Source organism: Notamacropus eugenii, chromosome 4, assembly GCF_028372415.1.
Source record: "Notamacropus eugenii isolate mMacEug1 chromosome 4, mMacEug1.pri_v2, whole genome shotgun sequence".
NCBI lineage: Eukaryota > Metazoa > Chordata > Mammalia > Diprotodontia > Macropodidae > Notamacropus > Notamacropus eugenii.
Window position 1 is genome coordinate 65,928,151 of NC_092875.1, and position 21,470 is coordinate 65,949,620.

Genomic DNA, 21,470 nt, shown 5'->3' on the forward strand with positions numbered 1-21,470 from the left:
AAGGAGAGCAAGAAATAATCTAATTCCCAATAAGGACCAATTTGGGTCCCCAGGGCAGAGTCACTTAGATGAAGTAGTATGACCAGGTGGAAGTATGTTAATTATTGAAGAATTTGTTCAGATATATAATTCTTGTTCATAAGGGTTTTACCTGTGGCTAGAAAGAGGTGCAGGGTGGGGAGGGGACAAGACAAGCCCCTTGGAGTTAGAGAGGGTGTCTAGAGAGAAGTGGAATGTCACAGGCAAGATAAGTCATGTAGATGGAGCTTAACCTAGAAAGTGGGATTTGAGCTGTATGTCTCCTACCTAGTATTAGAATGTAAACTCATTGGAGGCAGGAAATGCCTTTGCTTTTGCATTTGTATCTATTGGGCTTAGCCTAGTACATGGCACTCAGCACTTAATAAAAAATGTCTTTCATTCATGAATTAGCGAGTTTTAATTACGGGAGATCTTCAAGTGGAAATTGGCTGACCATTTGTTACAGGAGGTGTTGAAAACACAGAGTGGAGGCAACAAACTGTCACATCTCAAAGATGGAATGATTTTTGCCTCTTATTTCCTGGGAAGCAGCAGGGGAAATTGTGCCAGATTTGTAGTCAGGAAACCTGAGTTTGAATCTCAGCTCTGCCACTAAGTCTGTCAAATTCCTTTGCCTTTCCTAGGTCTCAGTTTCCCTACCTGTAAAATGGGGTTGGGAGCATTGGAGGGACCAGACATCCTCTTAGGATCTATCCCCTACAGCAATTCTAAATTGAACAAAAATTTACTAAGGACCCCCTGCTGTGCAAGTCCCCACAACCAGAGAAATCCTACAAGGACTTATGTCTTCTCACCATAGATGATATTCTATATAACGTTATACATGATAAAAATAAATTTATATTATGCTTTAGGGTTTGCAGGGAGCTATACGAAGATCTCATTTGATTCTCACAACAATCCCGGGGTACAGATGTTATTCTCTCCATTTTACAAATGAGGATACTTGAGACTGAGGGATGTCAAGTGACTTGCCCAGGGTCACAGAGTTGGTGAGTATCAGAAGCGGGATCCGAACCCAGCGCCTCCCTGACTCCAGCCCACTCCTGGTCAGACCAGATTTCTTTCGGTGAGCTGGGTTATCCAGGGAGGGATCAAAGAGTTACCTCGCTGTAGTTTCCATAGAGCTAGCGGCAGGGGGCGCCAGCCCCCAGCTGCCTCTGACGTCAGCGCAGGGGGCAGGGAGTATCTCTGCCCCACTCTTCCCCTCAACTCAGGCACTCGACTTTTCGTCTTTATGCTTTCGGGTATTCTAAATAAAGTTTTGGAGCTAACTTTTTTTTTTTTAACGCCCGGACTAAGGCGCGCGCGCAGCCAGGCAAGGACGCGAAGAGGGGACCTCTGGGCGCGCCTGCGCAGTGTTCGGCGCACGGGGCCAGAGGTGACCCTGAGACGCTACGCATCCAACCGGCGCAGGCGGCAGCTGTCCGTTACGCGGACAGGCGGTGCGAGGGCAGCCTCGGCGGCGGGGTCCTGCTTGGCGCCTGCGCAGCGTGCCTGTCGCTGAGGACCGGGGTGACCCTGAGGCGGACCATTTGACGGGCTAACGAGCGGGCCGAGCCAAGCGAGGAAGCAATGCTGAACAAGGTCCTGGGGCCGCGCTACAAGGAGCTGGTGAAGTACTGGTGAGGAAGCCCCCGGCCCGAGCCCGCCCGGTGGCAGGAGTCCCTCCACCACCGCCGGGGAAGCCCTGCTCCGCCTCTCTCCCCGTGGAGAGTCTCCGCGTTCCCCATCCCCTCCCCCATGCCACTCCCCCCACTCTTCTCCCCTCCCCCATGCCGCTCCCCCCACTCTTCTCCCCTCCCCCATGCCGCTCCCCCCACGCTCCCCCCACTCTTCAAACTGACTCCTCCCCTCCTCCAATTCCCTGCTCCTTTCCCCCTTCCCCAATCCCTGCCCTCCCCCCACCAGGTACAATCTGCCCTTGGAACCCTCTTCTCACCCCTGCCCCCCCCCTCCTCTTCGTTTACTCTTCCTCGAGATTCTGCTCTTTCCTCCTCCGCCTCCATTAATTCTTTGGGTAATTTCTATCCGCAGAATGTCGTTCAGTCGTTTTCAGAGGTGTCCGAGTCTCCGTGACCCAGTTTGGGGTTTTCTTGGTTTGCCATTTCCTTCTCCAGCTCATATTACAGATGAGGAAACTGAGGCCAGCAGGGTTAAGTGACTTGCCCAGGGTCACACACCTAGCGAGTGTCTGAGGTTGCATTTGAACTCTGGTCTTCCTGACTCCTGGCCCAGGGCTCTATCCACTGTTCTTCCTTATTCTTTTGAACCTACCTTAAGAGGACCCTAACCCTCCTTAGAACTTTCCCCTTCCTCATTATCTTCTCCCCTTCCTGACGTCCTCTTCCTTTAGAATTTTCTCTTCCCCTCCTTTGATCCTACCTCTCCACTTGGATAGGACCCTCATCACCCCTCTGAAGCGCCATTGATTGACCTTCATAGATTACTCCTTAGTTCATTCATTCCCGGAGCACTGAGGAAGCACCTAATGATGTGCCAAGCTGTGCACTGGGGCAGGGAGATAGATACAGAAAAGAAAATGCCAAGTCCTTTTGGGCAGTGAGCAAGAGACTCTAAGTACTTCAGGATGGGGGACGGCACAGAAATAGTTATTTGAAAGGCTTCTTGTAGGAGGTGACCCTGGAGCAGAGAATCAAATGAAGCTGGAGATTCTCTGAGTTGGAGGTTAGGAGGAAATGCATTTGAGGCATGGGAGGCAGCCTATGCAAAGGTGCAGAGATGGAAAGTCCTACACTGGGAACAGCAAATAGGCCAGTTTAACTGGATGAGAAAGAATCCTATTCACTAAGCTCAGAATGGCAGGCTCTGAACTTTCCTTGCCCTTGCAATGATCCTTCTCTGCCACATAGAACACAGCCACTTTGAAATCTTTCTCCTTTCCATTGACACTCCACCTTCCTCAAGAGAACTATCCCCTCTCCCCCTTAGTATTTGATGACTTTCTGCCTTCATAGAATTCTTCATCCCTTGGACCAATCTCTTTCTCTTTCAGTGACCTGGCTTCTCCCTTCTTCCATAGATAGACCCCATTCTTGATCCTTCATAAAACATTCCTCTTACCTCCAACCCTTTCATCAGATCATTTAGATGGAGTTATCTCTTTGCAGGTGACTCCTAAATCTTATATTCAGTCTTGATTGACTTCTCTGAAGATTAGAGTCCCCCATCATCAAACTGCGTGCTGGATATCACCATCATTCATGTTCTATAGCAGAGGTGTCAAACTCAAGGCCAGCAGATATCCACAAAACTCCCAGTGAAGCTGGAATCAGATTAAATTGTAATTAGGAAATGTTTAACAAAATAGATTTTAAAACACAATAAAACATAGATAAATGTTAGTTTGTGGTTTTCTAAGTCATTATATAGTCTGCAGGAATTTCTTTCTGTTTGAATTAGCATCTCAAAGCTTCTCATATCCAGAACAGTTTTGCCTTCAGACTTCCCTTTAAGGGTAATAAATCTCATCCTTCTAGTCATTCTGAATTCTTTTCTATCCCACATGTGATTAATTGCCAAGTCTTATAGAGTCTATAACATCTTGTGCAGTTTCTCTACTCACAGACTCATTAACCTAATTCTGTCCCTTCAGAATCCTTCTCTTCTCTTTGTCAGGTCTCTGCAGTGTCCAAATCCATCTTCTACAACACTGTCAAACCTCCTAAAACATGGTCATGGTTAGCCATGCCACTCTGCTGTGTAAGCCTGTCAGCTAACCTCCTTGAGCCTTGTTTTTTCCTCACCTGTAAAATGGAAGGCTTGGACCTGGTGACTCTTAAAGACCTTTCTGACTCCATGAGATCTGTTATCTCTGTTGTAGAATCTTGAATGGCTTTTTATTCCCTCTAGTATAAAGTGTAGACTTTTCAGCTTTACATTTAAAATCCTGAACAGTTTGGCTCCAGCCTACTTTTCTAGTTTGAGCTAAACTGACCACTTGTTGATCTGCAAATTCCTGTTTTCATGTCATTGTGCAGTCTCTTACATGCTTGAAATATACCTTCGTGCCTTTGCCTTTTAGAATAGTTTTCTTCAAAGTGCATCTCAGGGGCTCTTTTCTAAAAGAGTCTTTCCCAATTCTGGAAATTTTAAATGCATTTTCCTGGCATCAAATTATCTTGTCTTTGTTTTGTCTGCCTCAGTCAACTTTGTAAGACTAATGTAAACTATTATTACCTGTTGTGTCACCCAGTAAAATGTTTGTTCCCTGAGATCAGGGACTTTTTCATGGACAGTAAATTAACAAATACTGAATTGAAGTTCAGTCAACCAGTAAACATTTACTAAGCCCCTACTATGTGCCAGGCACTGTGCTAAGCGCTAAGGTTACAAAAAGGCAAAAGATAGTACCTGCCCTCAAGAAGCCTACAATCAAATGGAGACAAGATGCAAAGAAATATATACAAAACAAGCTATATACAGAATAAATGGGAGATAGTTAAGAGAGGGAAGGTACTGGAGTTAAGAGGAGTTGGGGAAGGTTTGGTATATAAGGTGTGATTTTAGTTGGGATTTAAAAGAAACCAGGTCAGTAGTTGGAGCAGAGGAGGGAGAATCAGATAAAAGACCCTAAGCTGAGAGATAGAGTGTTTTATTCATGGTACAGCCAGGCACCCAACGTCACTGGGTCAAAGATGATGTGTGCAGAAGTCAGATGTAGGAAGACTGGAAAGGTAGGAGGGGACTACATTATGAAACCTTTTAAATGCCAAACAGAGCATTTTGTATTTGATCCTGGAGGCCATAAGATGCCTCTGGAGTTTATTGAGTAAGGGAGTGACATGATTGAACCTGCAGTTTAGGAAAGTCACTTTAATGGCTGAATGGAGGATGGATTGCAGTGGGGAGACTTGAGGCAGGCAGATCAAGCATACTGTTGAAATAATCCAGGAGTGAGTTGATGAGGTCCTGTAATAGAGTGGTAGCAATGTCAGAGGAGAGAATGAGATGTATTCAAGAGATGTTGCAAAGGTGAATTTGACAGGTCTTGGCTGGATCATGGTATTGATCTCTACAGTAATAATGAAGGTTGGGGGAAAAGATAATGAGTTCTGTTTTGGACATAATGAATTTAAGATGTCTGCTGGACTTCCTATTTGAGCCATCTGAATGGCAGTTGAAGACGGGGAGATGAGAAGTCAGCAGAAAGATTGGATAGGTAGGTAGGATAGGTAGATTTGAGACGGTAGATAGAGATGGTAATTAAATCTTTGAGAGCTGATGAGATTACCAAGTGGTTTAGAGGGAGAAAAGAAAAGGGTGCTGGACAGAACCCTGAGGGACACCTACAGTTAAGAAAGTGATCTGGAAGAGGATCCCGCAAAAGAGACTGACAACAGTCAGGAAGGTAGGAGGAAACAGTAGAGAGTGGTGCCCCAAAAACCTAGAGAGAAGAGAGTACCAAAGATGATAAAGTGATCAACAGTGTCAGAGGATGCAGAGGAGGTCGGAGAATGATGCCTGAGGAAAGGTCATTGGATTTGGCAACTAAGAGATCATTAGTAATTTGGAGAGAGCAGTTTAGATGGAGTTATAATGTCTGAGGCTGGATTGTGAGAGGAGAGAAATGGGGGCACCTCTTGTAGACGACCTTCTCAAGGAGTTTAGCCACAAAGGGCAGAAGAGATATAGGATGATAGTGAGCAAAGATGAAAGGATCAAGGGAAGATTTTCTGAGGATGGGGGAGAGACATGGGCTTGTTTGTAGGCGGTAGGAAATGAGCCGGGAGATTAAAAATAAGTGAAATTGGGGATGGCAGAGGGGCAGTCTGTTAGAAGAGACAGGATGGAATAGGGTCACTTGTGCCTTGGTAAGAAATGAGGCCACTTCATTTTGTGAAAGGGGTAAAGGAGGAGAATGGGGACAAAGGCACCTGCATAGTAGTAGATGAGGAAGAGGGAGCTCTCCAAATCACCACAATTTTTTTCAGTTCTCAGCTGAAATAATGGGGGTATTTGAGGAGGAATGAAAGGGTTTTGAAGAACTGCTGTGGATACTTGAGTTGATGAGAGAGGCATGGGAGGGTTGTCTAGCATCAGTGAGGGCCCATGGAAAGTTGAGTAACACAGCCGTGTCATTTTCTCTACTTTGTTTAGCAGCATATGTATGAGGATGAAGGTGATGAATGGTGTGTGGTCCAAGACCGAGATTTGGCTGAGTTTAGACCTTGCCTCTTAAAGAACTTTCTTCTTCAAACATTCCCCTTTCGTTCACAGAATTTTTTCCCTTTCCAGCTAACCATAGTCCCTTGCCCTTTCTCTCCAACCCTTTTTCCTTCATAGTCACTCTTACTCCTCTCACCAATAACTTGTCTCTTCTCTCCCAGAGAATCCATTTTTTCTCCATAAAATTCCATCCTTTCCCTCATAGAACCTCTCTTTCCCATGCTTTTTTGTCCCTTCTCTGGCGTCAGATCTTTCCTCTCGCCACAAATAGAATCTTTGTCCTCCCTTTCTATACAAAATATTCAGCTTCAGAGAACATAGTGATCGTGAGAAGTGGGTGTGGAGGAAGGAGCCCTAAAATCCAGAGAAGCCAGGGGTCCTGGATATACCCCAGGGTTAAATCATCAAGGACAAAATCAGGAATTAATTCTCTAGCAAAGAGATTCTGCCCTTCATTCTTGGATCAGATTCTATTCAAGCCTTGGTCTAGATAAAATACGCTAATGTGTTTCCATAAGTTAGTCACAAAATAGTGGAGCAGCAAGGAATCCTAGGATGCCGGGAGGGACCTTATGGCATTTAGTTACCCTAATGCTTAGAAGTCCACCAGCCTAAGGTCTCCATTTATTTATTTACTTTAAGATTTTATTTATTTTAGTTTTCAGCATTTATTTTTATAAGATTTTTGTGTTCCAAATTTTTTCTCTCTCCCTCCTCCCCTACCTCCTCCCCTAGATAGCAAGCATCTGATATAGGATACATGTGTACCATCGTAGTAAACATATCTCTACATTAGTCATAGTGTGAAAGAAGAATCAAAACCAAAGGGAAAAACCATGAGAAAGAAAAAAACAAAAAATGAAAATAGTGTGCTCTGATCTGTATTCACACACCATAGTTCTTTTTCTGGATGTGGGTACTGTTTTCTATCATGCGTCTTTTGGAATTGTCTTGAATCATTGTATTGCTGTGAAGAGCCAAGTCTTTCATGGTTAATCATGAGCAGTGTTGCTGTTACTGTGTACAGTATTCTCCTGGTTCTGCTCACTTCACTCAGCATCAGTTCATGTAAGTTTTCCCAGTTTTTTCTGAAATCATCCTATTCATCATTTCATATAGAGCAATGGTATTCCGTTACATTCATATACCACAGCTTGTTCAGTAGGGCCTCCATTTATGAAGTGCTGTCAGGACTGCAGAGGAGAAAGGGCTTCCTTGTGGTCAGTGTCAGCCAGAATGACAGTACCCAGTGGAACTCCTCGTCTGAGTGGTTTGTCTTCGCTCCTTTCCCAGATCATGCTGCCCTTTCTCGTGTTGCCTGTCCAAAAAATGAGAAACAAGAACAATTTATTGCTAAGCTCTGCAGTATTCCTTTTTTTAAAGTAACACAGATTTACTGACCGAAGAACAGTGTGAACTGGAGTAACTGATGCTAGAGGAGGAACTATGCAAGGTTTGAAAGGTTGAGTCGAATTGGAAGAGTGGAAAAGACAGCAAGCAGGAGCCTTGAGACCGTGGGGCCTGTACACTTTGGCCTTGAGCAGGCCTCTGCACCAGTCCCTAGCCGAGCTACAGAAAGGGAGGTTTTGCCCAGAGCTTAGTCTCCTTGACAGTAACAAGAATTAATAAGACACTGGTCAGTCCCTCTCCCTGTTTTGGACAGTGCTATCACATACCTCCTTGTGTCATACATGTTGGTGTTGGAATTGGCGTTCCAATCAGATTGTGAACCTCCAGAGGCTTATATGGTGTCATTTTCCATCTTTCATCTTTGGTACCTAGTATTAAATATGGTACCTAGCATATATAGTGCTGAATAAATGTTTGTGGATTTGAATGTGCTCAGCATCGTTCTGAGCATTATGGGGATTTCCAGAGAATATAAGGCATGATCCCTGTCTTCTAGCAACTTCCAGCCTAGCTGGGGAGCAGGAAGATGCTGGATAGCTAGGAGGCTAGTGTACATGCTGTTTTGTCTTTTGAATGTTTGAACGGTAGATACACTTATACAATATGAGAAGCAGCCTGGAAAGAGAGCTGAGGTTGAACTCTGGAACCTGGTTTCAAATCCTGACACTATTTAGCTTTAAAAGTGGACAAGGCACCTAAGCTCTTGAGAGTCTTCCACATCTGTAATATGGAGATAGCATTTTTGGGAGGGAAGCATTTTGTAATCCTTAAATTGTTGAATTGTTATTAAATATTATTGTTATTATTTAAGAGACTTGAGAGGCCATTGTGGTTAGAGCTTCAGGAAGGAGATCTAGAGTGGGTGAAGGATCATGAGCAAAAACAAGGTGTGTTTTGCAGTAAAAAAACAGGTCCCATCTTCTGAGTATTAAGGGTGGATATCGGGAATGGTGGAATACCAGGCTAGAGAGAAAAGTTGGGCCCAGATTTTAGAAGACCTTATATGCTAGTCAGAGCCATTTGGACTTCATCCTGTAAGCAACAGGGGAACATTCTTTTTTCCCCTTCCCTTCTTCCCACAAAGTAGTTTGTGTTACAGCTTTATCTCCCCATCCATAATGACCCTTTTCTCTGGTGCTTTCATGTTTGCATCTCTTTCCTTCAAAGAACCCTGTGCAGTAGATTAGTATAAGCAGTGTTTATAGATGATGAGACTGAGGCCAAAAGGGGTGCCCATGGTTGCACAACTCTTGCATCAGACCCAAGGTGCAGAGTATGGTCTGCTGACTCCAAATTTGATGTTTCTTCAGAGCTTAGAGTCCAACAAACCCAGGTGTTCTCTCTTCAGATCCAGTGTCCTTTCCACTATAGCTCACCACCTCTCAGGTGGATGCTGTTTTCCCTTCTTTACTTTAGATTTGCTTTCACTCTAAGCCTTTATATCTCTGACCTATCACCTGCCTGTCTTTAGTTTTTTGGCTTTTTGGGGGAATTACTGTTTACATATTCTGTTTAATGCTAAAAAGAGTTGACAAAGCAGCATATGGCACAGCACCACTGATTTCATACCAGTCCCGGGTAGGATTGCTGATGAGTGCCAACTGAGTGTCCTTGGGCTGATGCTATTTAAACATGCAACCTTGAAGATTTGGACCTTGTGACTTCTCCAGTCAGTTTTCAGTTCAGCTCAAAACCCCAGTCGTATGAATATGAGAATAGAGGGAGACATAGAAGGGCAGCATTTTGTAGAGAGAGGACTTGAGGGTTTTAGTTAACCTTTATGTAAACCAACAGGCGACTGTTCAAAGAGAAGGGTAATGCAGTCTGTCTTGTACCTCATTACCATCCACTTGGACTCATTGCAACAACTTTTCCTGTCTTCTCTCTGTTCTCTCCAGTTCACCTCCTAGAATAATCTTCTCTATGTATATACCTAGTCATAAACAGTTAACCATGTGCCAGACACTGTGTTAAGCCATGAGAATACAAATATGAAAAAAGATAGCTCCTGCCCCCAAGGAGCTTACGATCTTACAACACAAAGGAGTGGGGGGTGGGAATGATGGTCAGGTCAGAGAAACCCCAAGGCTGTGCAACCAGGTGAAAAATAAGAAGCTGAGCTCCCTCCTTAAATGGAGGTTTGGGGTTCATGGCCCCACCCTCCAGTCAGGGACAGAGGGTGGTGATTAGCTAGAGTACTAAGGCTGAAGATGAGGTTAATGAACATTTATATAGAACATTTCATTGGTCTGCTCAAAAACATTGAGATAATTCTTTATGGTTTATTGAGTGAAGCTCACATTCTTTTGCCTGACTTACAGGGCCCTTTATAGTCTGGCATGAACCCACCTTTCTGGCCTTACCTTGTATCTCTGTCCTCTGTGCACTCTGTTCCAGTTCTGTTCCCTTTCCTACATGTCTTGCTTTCATTTTGTTGATATGCTTCCCTAAGGTATTTGTCAGATTTATGGAGAAATTTATGACCAAACAAGAGATAGGAACATATAAAATGCAAAATGGATAATTTTGATTATATTAAATTGAAAGGGTTTTGCACAAACCCAGTGCAACCAAGATTAAGAGGGAATCAGAAAACTGGGAAAGAATTTTTACAACTAGTATCTCTCATAAAAGGCCTCATTTCTAAAATATAGAGAGAACTGAGTCAAATGTACAAGAATACAAGTCATTCCCCAATTGATAATGGTCACAGGGAACAGGGAATTTTCAAAGGAAAAAGTGAAAGCTCTCTGTAGTCATATGAAAAATCCCCTAAATCACTATTGATTAGAGAAATGCAAATCAAAACATCTCTGAGGTACCACATCACACCTATCAGATAGGCTAACATGACAAAACAGGAAGATGATAAATGTTGGAGAAGATGTGGGAAAGCTGGAACACTAATTCATTGTTGGTGGAGCTGTGAGCTGATCCACCCATTCTGGAGAGCAATTTGGAACTATGCCCAAAGGGCTACAAAAATGTGCATACCCTTTGACCCAGCAATATCGCTTCTAGGACTGTATCCCAAAGAGATTATAAAGATGGGAAAAGGACCTCCATGTACAAAAATATTTATAGCAGCTCTTTTTGTGGTGCCCAAGAACTGGAAATTGAGGGGATGCCCATCAATTGGGGGATGACTGAACAAGCTGTGGTATATGAATGTAATGGAATACTATTGTGCTATAAGAAATGACAAACAGGTGGAATTCAGAAAAACCTAGAAAGACTTACGTGAACTGATGCTGAGTGAAGTGAGCAGAAACAGTAAAACATGATATACAGTAACAGCCACAGTGAGTGAGGACTGTTTCTGATAGACTTAGCGCTTCACAGCAATGCAAGGACCTAAAATATTCCCAAAGGACTTGAGGCAAAATGCCATCCACATCCAGAGAAAGAACTATGGAATTAGAACACAGAATGAAGCAGACTATTTTCTCGTGTTATATTTTGGTTTGTTTAGCTTTTTCTCATGGTTTCTCCCATTTGTTTTAATTCTTCTATGCAACATGACTAATGGGAAAATGTGTTTGATAAGAATGTATGTGTAGAACCCATGTAGGATTGCATGCCGTCTCGGGGAGGGAAGGGGATAAAATTTAAAACTTGTGGAAATGATTGTTGAAAACTGAAAACAAATAAATTAATTAAATTTTTTTAAAAAGATTCTTTCCTAGGCCTTAAGTGTCTCCCTGTTTCATCTTCATCCTGTGTGGAGTCCCTCTCCACCTTGGCTGCCAACCTCCTCTCCTGAGCGCCACAGTTTCTTTGTTTTCCCCTGAGTTTATTCTGAACTATTTAGCTCTGAATTACTTTCTGTCCATTATTCTCATTGTTAAAGACATTAGTAATGGAATGTTAGTGGAAGGAACTGGATGTGAAGTCAGAAAACCTCGTCTCAAGTCATAGATTGTCTCTTTGATCATGGGCAGGGGCTGCTCTGAACCTCAGTTTCCATATTAATTACGTGGACACCACCCCAACCCCGACTATTGTTGTGAAGAAAGTGCTTGGTTTTTTAAAATTTGTTTCCCCAAGTTGATTACAAGCTCCTTGAGGACAGGGATCATTCTTTATACCATCCCTGTATCCCCCACAGTTCCTAGAACTAGGCAACTCTTGAAGTAGGCATTTGGTATTTATTGATTAGTTGATGGCTTGTTGCTTTGCTTTCTTCCCGTAGGCTTCCTACAGCAGGCACATGGGGTGCTGTTGGTGCCGTGGGGCTAGTTTGGGCCACTGACTGGCGTCTGATTCTGGATTGGGTGCCATATATCAATGGCAAATTTAAGAAAGACAATTAGCTATCTTTTCAATCTTACGGTAAGTCCCTGTAGCCCATTTAATAGGGTTGTGTTGATAAATTCATTAGATAATTGGGTACATTTGATATATTCACTTGTACGGATTCACACTCCTTTGATTCCAAAGACATCTCCTTGTTTCCAATGCAGACTTGCTGGACTCTCTTATAGATCTTTTTTCACCTTAGAAAGTCCTGTATTAAGGGAGGAATAATTTACAAAGAATTATGCTCATTACTAACAACTTATGTGTGTGTTTTAGGTTTTTTTAAGCTTTTATAGCCCAAATAGCTACCTGTTTGAGGAAAGACTTCACACTGATGTTATGGCCCAACACCTGCCCCACTGCTCAACGATGGTCCTAGAAACAAACAGAAGTTGTCTGCTGCCATATGGCACTGTTGACTCCCATAACTGTCTGAAAAACTCTGACCTTTAGAAGTTTGCAGAGTGCTTTCTTAACACTCTTATCTGTGGAGAAGCAAGAGGATAGATTAGCTTCTCAACCATGAACAACCCATGTGCTGTCTTCTGACCCACCCCTCAGCAGAGGATCATGATAGAGTGGAAGACCCCTCTCCATACTAGCAGTCTGAAAGCATGAGCTGCAGTATTCAGAATAACTCAGATTTATATAATCTCAAAAGTTTCCTCACAATAATCTTGTAAAGTAGCTGGTGCAAGTATTACTCTTCCCATTTTATAGACAAAGAGATGGAGGCACAGAGAAGTAAGTGGATTTGCCATGTGACTTTGGGCAAGTAAGTCCACCTCTCTGGGACTGTCCATCTCACACAATTTTGGGTATAATCAGATGACATGATAAATGTGAGAGTGCTTTGTAAACCATGAAGCCATCTATAAACACATGGTGATGGTATTATTTTTCACTGTTTAACTTAATAGATAAAATAGACAAGAAGTCAACAATTAGGTACCTGCTGTGTGCCAGGCACTATGAGAAGGTCTGGAGATTTAGAGAAAGGCAAAAGACAGTTCCTTCTCTCAAGGAGTTCACATCAACAGTGGGGAAAAAGATCTGGGGATCTTAGTAACATGCCAGATAAGAGAGATGTTACAGTGGCCTTCTCCCTACCTCCACCAGACAAGAGCAACAATAGCAAATAGCCATTTTAGGCTGCTTTAAGAGATGTAGTATTCCTAATGAGAGATGTGACCTCCTTTTCTCTGCCCAGACCAGTCTGCATCTGTATTCATCTGTGGGTGTCACGCTTTAGGAAGCCTCATGGTCACATAGAGTATATTTCAAAGACGATCATCAGCACGATGAGTGATCTAGAGACCTTTCAAGCCATGGCAAAGAGTGGAGTTTGGACAACCAAGACAGTTCATTTCAAGTATCTGAAGAGCCTTCCTGTGCAAGGGGTGGTTTAGACTAGAGTTTAATCCTCAGGGGACAGAACCAGGAATCAGAGGTAGGGGTTACAGGGAGGCATGGTTCATCTTAACAGGCAGAGCTGCCCAGAAGTGAATGCAGTGTCTGGTAAGGAAGTGACATCCCCTCTCCCGGAGATGATCCAGATGAAGCTGGATGACCATGCAGAGGATCTCCTGCTCAGATAGAGGCTGGACAATGTACCCTCCAAATGACTCTTCAGACACTTGAGGTTCTGGAATAAAGGAGAAGCAATTTATGATAACACCAGCAAAGCAGTACCTAGTGTGACAGTGAGGGAGTGAGAGTAAGCATCCAGGACTTCACTGAAAAGGGAACAGCCCCCATCGAAGGCCATGCACTGCTCCATCTGTGGTGGTGTTGCTCCATAACCATTTGGGGAAACTGCTTTCATCATCTTTGGCACATTTTTGAAATGATCCCCATGGTGGTAAATCATTGTCCTTTGAAGACAGATTCGATTTTTGGAAATAGCTATTTGGGGTAGCAAAGTCACAGGATTGTTCTGTGGCACATGGCTTGCCCTGAAGACTGTTTCCAAAGAGCAGCTCTAAAAATGTTTTAAGCAGTGCCAGCATTGGCTCCAGACACACTTAGGAACATTGGGGAGTTTTTTGTTTTTTAAAAAGACCAAGTTGTCACATGTATTAATATCACGCCAAGCATCTGGTATAATGAGATTCTGTTGCAAACACCTTCTTATCCACCTACCCCTTGAAGTTGTAGGAATTCATTTTTAATGTCCTTTGTCTAGACGTGTAGCAGCCGGGTGGACATCATTATTAATCATCAGAAAAGTGCCAAAGATGTAGTGAGAATTAGATGAAAATTTATATCCATTATTCAGCAGGAATGTGGTGGGGGGAAAATCGTTAGCAAACTGAAGTATTGGGATATGTTTATTGTCAAAACCTATTACCTTATCAAATTATTTCCAAAAATGTACTGGAAACCATATTTGGAAAGTCTAACATAGGCATCTGAATGCACCTAACGACTCGCACACACTGATTCTAGCTTGGAGACAGACTTCAGAGAGTTGAGAAACAGTTACTGACATACCAGGGAATCTGTGAACATCAGAGCTTATCTGGTCCATGTTGAGCAGAACTCCAGTCTGAGACATCCTGATAAATGTCTGTTGAGCTTTGCTTTGAAGACATCCACTGACAGCATTTATCCCCTTCCAAGTCAGTCCCTCCCACTTCGGAACCATTCTAACTGTAAGGAAGCATGTGTGTCTTTGTATTGAACAAATCTGATATTTTGCTTTCTCTGTAGCTCTTAGTGCTCATTAATCCTCCAGCTCTCAGAATGATGTCTCCTGTCTGCTTTCACTTCAGGGAAGTGTTACTGTAGTCACCTGTTGTGTTTTGGTTTCATTTCTGCAGGTCTAGGGATGGAGGACTTTTTGGCGACTGCTGTTTTCAGGGATCCTGACCAGACGCAAATGTGAAATGCTCAGGGTGGACTCCAAGGACCTCATTGTCTCTCATTGACTACCTTTGATGTGTCACTTGTATAGGGATAATTAAACCTCCCTCTGAAACATGGTGGCTCCTTAGGTATTGAACACAAGAGTATCACAACAGTGAATTATACCAGATTTGCAGTGACATGTGGAATTAAAAACTGCCATGGTCAAGTTTGAAACCTTTCTGTGGTAATTTTTGATATTTCTTTGTGGCAAAGATGAAGGTTGCAGGAAGACAAAATTATTCATTTATTCAAAAAACATTAAGCACCTGGCATGGGTGAGGGAAGGGCCATAGGTACATTTACCATAGCCCCAAGAATGCCCTCTGTGCCCTTCCCCACCACCATTGTTGCTTAATGCCTCCTTAAAACCTGTGAAAGTGTCAAGAGCTTTCACCCAGCCCAGACATGAGTTCCCAGGCACATGACCTGAGATGGAAGGAATTTACTTCCGAATCCATAGTCTGGGGGGACAAAGTCTGGGGGAGGTCAAAAAGAAAAGATCTTTGCTACAACTCCTGGGCTGGCTGGCAGTCCTTGCTACAAAAGAGGTGAAAATGTGTTGAATGGGTTTTCGATAATTCCCTGCTCAGCTAGGGGGGTGTGAATCAGCACTGTCCTGGAGAGAATGAAGATGTGGAGAAAACTTAAGTATAGGACCCTGCAGTGTTAAACTTGGAAAGGATGTTAGGGCATAAACTATCACAACTGGAATAAATTGTAGTAGTAATTTAGTCCGTCCCGTTTTAGCTAAAAGACCTGGGAGTCCCAATTGTGGAAAAGGACCCTTTATTATAGAGTCCTGCAAGAAGGCAAACGTAGACATTGACAGAGAATGGGGCACTGGATGGGGTGATCTTTTCATCATTTTGATTTTCCTAAGCTCCACACTGAGTCTTGGGTAATTAGAGGTTCTAGTGTTTTGGGACCTAAGCTACATTCCTGCTGACTTATCTGAAATTCTTGAGATATTTATGGATTTGTAGACTGTGTTAGCTATTAGCCCTTTAGGGATCCTACAGACTAGACAGAAACCATAAATCCAATAGCAAAGCATTTAATTAGGACAACAGCAAAATCACTAACAAGGGACTATCAAGTAGTGGAATCATTCGCAGCCTTGCTGTACACAAAGGAACCCAGTCTCTGACAGACTTCCATGTTGGTAGGAAATGGATGGCTTCCTGGAAAACCCTCTAGTGCGCCCTGCCTGTTGTGCCTTCCTGTCTTTGTTGCTCAGAGCTCCCTTTATCTTGGCTGCTTCCCTGCTACCTCCACAGCTGCCATTGGCTGCATCTTCCCTGAGCCCCCATTACCATCTGCTGAAATGTGAGGATTCTTGGACCAGGCTGCATCAGGGGCTTGTCAACACAGTTTCCTGTCAGGACTTTATTTTTCAATCCCACTGAAAAGCTCCCTGTACCTCATTTCTGGCTGGGTTAAGGCTACTGATTATTCCTAGAGTTAGGGAAGTATTTAGTAAGGCAGGAGGGGGAAGGGCTGGGCTGGGAACTTTTACCCTGAGCTCTAGTTTCTGTAGCAGAAACATCCCTTGCATGTTTAGGGGTATGGGGGGCAATAAAGTTGGTTTTCCCATAAGAGAATGGTTGTTCTTTGTTCTCAGAGAGGACCAAAATGACATCACTATGTTAGAGTCAGGTTACGCTATGTCAAACTGACAGATGAGACCAATCAGAATCCTCCACCACAGGTTGGGCACAAATAGTTCATACGAACATTTGAGGTGGATTCTCTAAATTTGTACATGTGGAGTTTCTTTTGAGCTACAATTCTGCTTTGCTTCTAGAGCACAGTACCTTGTCTGATGAGGGCACACCATGCTGGATGGGTCCTGTTCCAATGCCTGCCATGTCATGCAATCCCATAGTTCTTAAAAGAAACCTTGAGAATGCCCTTGTATCTCTTTCTGACTGTCACGTGAATCCTTGCTTGCCCTTTGTGAGTTCTCCATAAAATAATCTGTTTGGCAACATGGCCAGCCCTTCTGAGTTGTCCTCTCTGCAGTAAAATTTGAATCCTTCAAGAAAGGACCCCTGTGTCTGTTACCTTATCCTGCCAGGGGATCTTCAGAATCTTCCTAAGACAGTTCAAATAAGCGATTCAGTTTACTGGCATGGCGCTGACACACTATCCAGGTTTCATAGGCATGCCACAATGAGGTCAGGACGGTTACTCAGCAGACCTTCAGTTTGGTGGTAAAACCTCTTCTCTCCCACACTTTCTCTTGGAGCCTCCCAAACACTGAGCTAGCTCTGGCAGTGTGTGTGTGTCAACCTCGTTATCAATGTGTACATCCCTGGAAAGTACACTACCAAGATACGGGAACTTATCCATTTGCTGTAACTGATGGTTCCATGTACTGATGCTGTGGTGCTGGCTGGTGGATGACCTGTGTTTTATTGGTGTTAATTGTTAGATCAAAATTAACACAAGCAACAGAGAAGCAATCCATACTTTGTTGCATCTCAGCTTCAGAGGCTGCATTAAGTGCACAAAATCTGCAAACAGAAAATCATGTACCAACACTCCCTCCACTTAGGTGTTGGCTTAGTGTTTTCATGTTGAAGAATTTGGTATCAGTGTGGTAGTTCACCTTGATGCTGTGTTCATCCTCATTGAAGGCATTTGACAACATGGTTGAAAACATCCAAAAAAGCATGAGAGCAAGCACGCAGCCTTGTTTCCCTCCACAATTGACTGGGAAAGCATTGTACATTATTCAGAACCAGCCAAGCATGCCGTCATGAAATTGATATACAATGCTTGATGAACTTCTCCAGGCAACCAAATTTTGGCATAATTTTCCTTAAGTCCTCATGACTGACAGTACTAAAGGCCTTGGTCAGATATACAAACATTGGGAGAGTAGGGTGTGTAAGGAAGACTAGTAGCTCTGGGGTGAGGGCTGCTGAGTCCTCTCAGAAATGTTTTCCACCTTTGGTGTCAACCTGATCCACCCAGCTCTATCCTGTGGCCCCAAGAAGTTTTAGCATGCATAGCAGCCACACCCCTGTAAACCATTCCAACTGATGGGCTTGAGGGTAATCAGTGGGTGAATTGGGGGGGGGGGGGGTCTATCCCCATCATGTGAAGACTTCCTGTGGTGAGATGGGTGAATGAGAACAATTTGTTCCAACAGCCACGAGGGCAGTTGAAGCAGGTGCTGTGGAGCACTACTCTTATGGCCAAACCACTAAATGAAACCAACTTAGCCATGAACAAAATTGGACAGTACATGTGCCTGCATTTTGTCAATCCCTGAAGACTCCCCTCTGTCCCCTCTCATCATCTGCTCTGCAGGGCCAAGACAGAACATAAGGTCACTCAATCTGATATATTTTCAGGGATCTTTTCAGTTGCAATACTTTATTGTATGTACACTTTTTCTGGTTCTGCTCTATTTCTCAGAATTCCATCACATGTGCCACAGTTTGTTCAGCCATCCCCCAATTGAGGGGCACCCACTTCCCAACTTTTTGGCCATCACAGGTCTTGCTGTGGGTATTTTGTTGGATTCCCTCTGGTCATAATTCAAAGCAAACAAGCATAAAATCATATGAAACAGCATCACAGGGAGACTTCCCTGTGTCAAGTAATCAATGTAGGGCTATTTTATTTTTGGCATTTTTTTAAGGTTGACCTCTTTTCAAAGTCAAAATTATTAATTCAATACTTATTAATCCCACTATGAATATAACCCAAACCTGGCTACCGTGGGAGATTTTTTTTGTGAGGTGGGAAGTTCTTAGAGGGGTCCAGATATAGGACTTTATTTCCACTGGTGCAGCCTGGCATCTGTCTCTGCTGCAGCAAAGGTTTGGTTGTTTTCTGGGTCTCTGAGAATGAAGTGATTTGTTATAAGGTCACACAGCTAGTCAGAGGCAGGCCATAGGAGCATTAGATACCCAGGAAAGGAAGGGTGCAACCTTTGCCTAAGCAAGACTTCTCTGAGTCAGCAAGCACTGAATGACCATTTACTATGTTGGAGGGCAGGCATACATACTTATGGGGGAAAGGCCATATGCTCCAAAAGCTTATATTCTACTTAGAGATGCGAAATTGAACATATAGACAAACACAAAATAGGTACAAGGTTTTTTTTTTATTCTCATTCTTTTTTTATATTAATTTTATTTTAGTGTTCTACAATCACTACCATAAAACTTAGATTTTTTCCCCCCACCTACTCCCCACCACCCCCCTCCCTCCCCGAGACAGCATACAATTCTATATAGGATCTACACATATATTCCTATTGAATACATTTTCACTATAGTCATGCTGTATAGAAGAACTAAAATAAATGGGAAAATCATATAACAAACCAAAACGTTAAACACACAAAAAAATGATCTGCCACATTCTGCGATTGAATTCCATAGTTCTTTCTCTGGATGTGGAAGGCATTTTGCCTTAGAAGATCATTGGGAATTTTTTTTTTTTTAAGTCCTTGCATTGCTATGAAGATCCAAGTCTACCAGAAAAAACTCTCACACATTGTGCTTGTTGCTGTGCACAAAGTTCTCCTGGTTCTGCTTTCACTGAGCATCAGTTCATATAAGTCTTTCCAGGCCTCTCTGAAGTCTTCTTGTTCATCATTTCTTATAGCACAATAGTATTGCATTACATTCATATACCATAATTTATTCAGCCATTCCCCAATTGATGGGCATCCCCTTGATTTCCAGTTCTTGGCCACTACAAAGAGTGCTACTATATATATTTTTGTACATGTGGGACCCTTTCCCATTTTTATGATCTCTTGGGGATACAGTCCTAGAAGGGATATTGCTTGGTCAAAGAGTATGCACATTTTTGTAGCCCTTTTGGTATAGTTCCAAATCCCTCTCCAGAATGGTTGGATGAGCTCACAGCTCCACCAACAATGAATGAGTGTTCCAACTCTCCCACATCCTCTCCAATATTTATCATTTTCCTGTTCTGTCATGTTTGCCAGTCTGATAGGTGTGATGTGGTACCTCAGAGTTGTTTTGATTTGCATGCCTCTAATCAAAAGTGATTTAGAGCATTTTTTCATATGATTATACATACCTTTAATTTCTTCCTCTGAAAATTGCCTAGTCATATCCTTTGACCTTTTACCAATTGGGGAATGACTGCAAGGTGGTTTTTGAGAAGTCTTCTTAAGTTAAACATAATAAATGTTTTTAATTTAATTGAAACCTGCCCATAAACCACAATATATTTGAATGTCTCTTGGTCTCAGGCTTACCTCAAAAGCAGTCCCTCTTCCTAATTTTATTCTTGAGATCCTTCATTGCTTGAATTAATGGGCCTAGGCAGAAACTATTTAAATTAGGCTTTTTGATTTGGTATAGTTCTTTAAAAGAATCTTTCTTGTGATGGACTACTGTCCCAGGGAGTCATCTGCAGTGCTGAGCGAAGGCACAAGCAAGCAGCCTTCACATATAGAGTTGGTAAGCAGGGATTTCCTAGAAAGGGGATGAAATTAACATCTCCCAGAACTCAGTCACTGAATTCCCTGTCCCTGTACATTACTGCTCACCATCCCTTTATGTGGAAAAAATATCATTAAAGACTCCTCAAAAAGGCTAGCTACAAAAGGACTAAACCACAGCCTTTATTACATAAAGTCTCCTTTTTAGGCCTGTGAGATTAAGCCCTTCTGCACTCTGGGTTTCTATGTTGAATGAAGCCAAAAAGAGGCAGGTGTCTAAATGTGAAGAACAGAAGGTTACATAAGTACATACTAGCCCTCAGCCCTTCCTCCTGTACTTGAAACCTGTGGTCCCAGACCATAGCTCTAGACTGGGCTTCTCTGTTCATAACTTTTACATATTCATGAGAGACGTTGAGGCAGCTTGGGCTAAGACTAGTGCCTGTCTGCACTATTTCAGCTGACCTCTGTACATCTCTTCTCCACCTAATAAACACTTGAATGCCTGCTATATGTAGAAGGCAGATTTGACACATGTACCTACGTGTTTGGACTAGGCCCCCCTCTAACATGAAGAGCCTGAGTTACCTCTGGGGGATTTGTTTTTCCTGGGCTTTTCAGGTATATATCCTTTACCCAGAATCCTAGGGAAAATCTCTGTACTAAATAGCCTAACTCTCCCTGTGCAATCGTGCTGGGCCCCAACATTATAGAGTCAGGAAACACTCAGTAACAGTGTGACTGAGCAAGTCATAACCCCACAGCCTCTGTTTTCCCCTCTGTGAATGGGGATGATGCTTGTGCTACCCACCTGTCAGGATTGTGAAGAAGGCGGATTGTAAATCTTAGAGCATTCCATAATTGTGAGTTATTTAGTGACAGAGGTATTAATAAACATCGATGTACTGTAGAACTGAGAATTCTTCAAAGCTACCCAGCTGCCTTCCTGTTTCTCTCAAGTCTTTGGGATGCTTCGATGAAGGGCCTTAGAGATCACAGTCTCAAATCACCATCAATCTGCTTCTAGCTGAAGATCCTGCAAAGTGCAGTCCCTCTGACTCTAAGGAACTTGCCAAAGTGTCCCATAAGCCTCCTGCACCAGGCCCCAATAACCTCTTTCCACTCTGGCCACAACTGAGTTTGTTGGCTGTTCTCCCTTTCCTAGGTGGGAGATTTCCCCAAA

The 21,470-nt window shown here is 43.1% G+C and overlaps 1 protein-coding gene across 1 annotated transcript; it reads left to right on the top strand.

Annotated features, from left to right (window-relative positions):
• The first annotated feature begins 1,507 nt into the window (after nucleotides 1-1,507).
• On the top strand, nucleotides 1,508-15,024 carry UQCR11 (ubiquinol-cytochrome c reductase, complex III subunit XI). Its single transcript, XM_072601557.1, has 3 exons — nucleotides 1,508-1,667; nucleotides 11,834-11,973; nucleotides 14,763-15,024. Exons 1-2 carry the CDS (start codon nucleotides 1,618-1,620, stop codon nucleotides 11,952-11,954), a joined length of 171 nt encoding a protein of 56 aa, XP_072457658.1. The 5' UTR covers nucleotides 1,508-1,617; the 3' UTR covers nucleotides 11,955-11,973; nucleotides 14,763-15,024.
• Nucleotides 15,025-21,470: the final 6,446 nt, after the last annotated feature.

Coding starts and splice junctions, on each gene's coding strand:
- UQCR11 (XM_072601557.1), top strand. CDS start 1,618: ATGCTGAACAAGGTCCTGGGGCCGCGCTACAAGGAGCTGGTGAAGTAC. Junction 1,668..11,833: donor AAGGAGCTGGTGAAGTACTG/GTGAGGAAGCCC, acceptor TTCTTCCCGTAG/GCTTCCTACAGCAGGCACAT.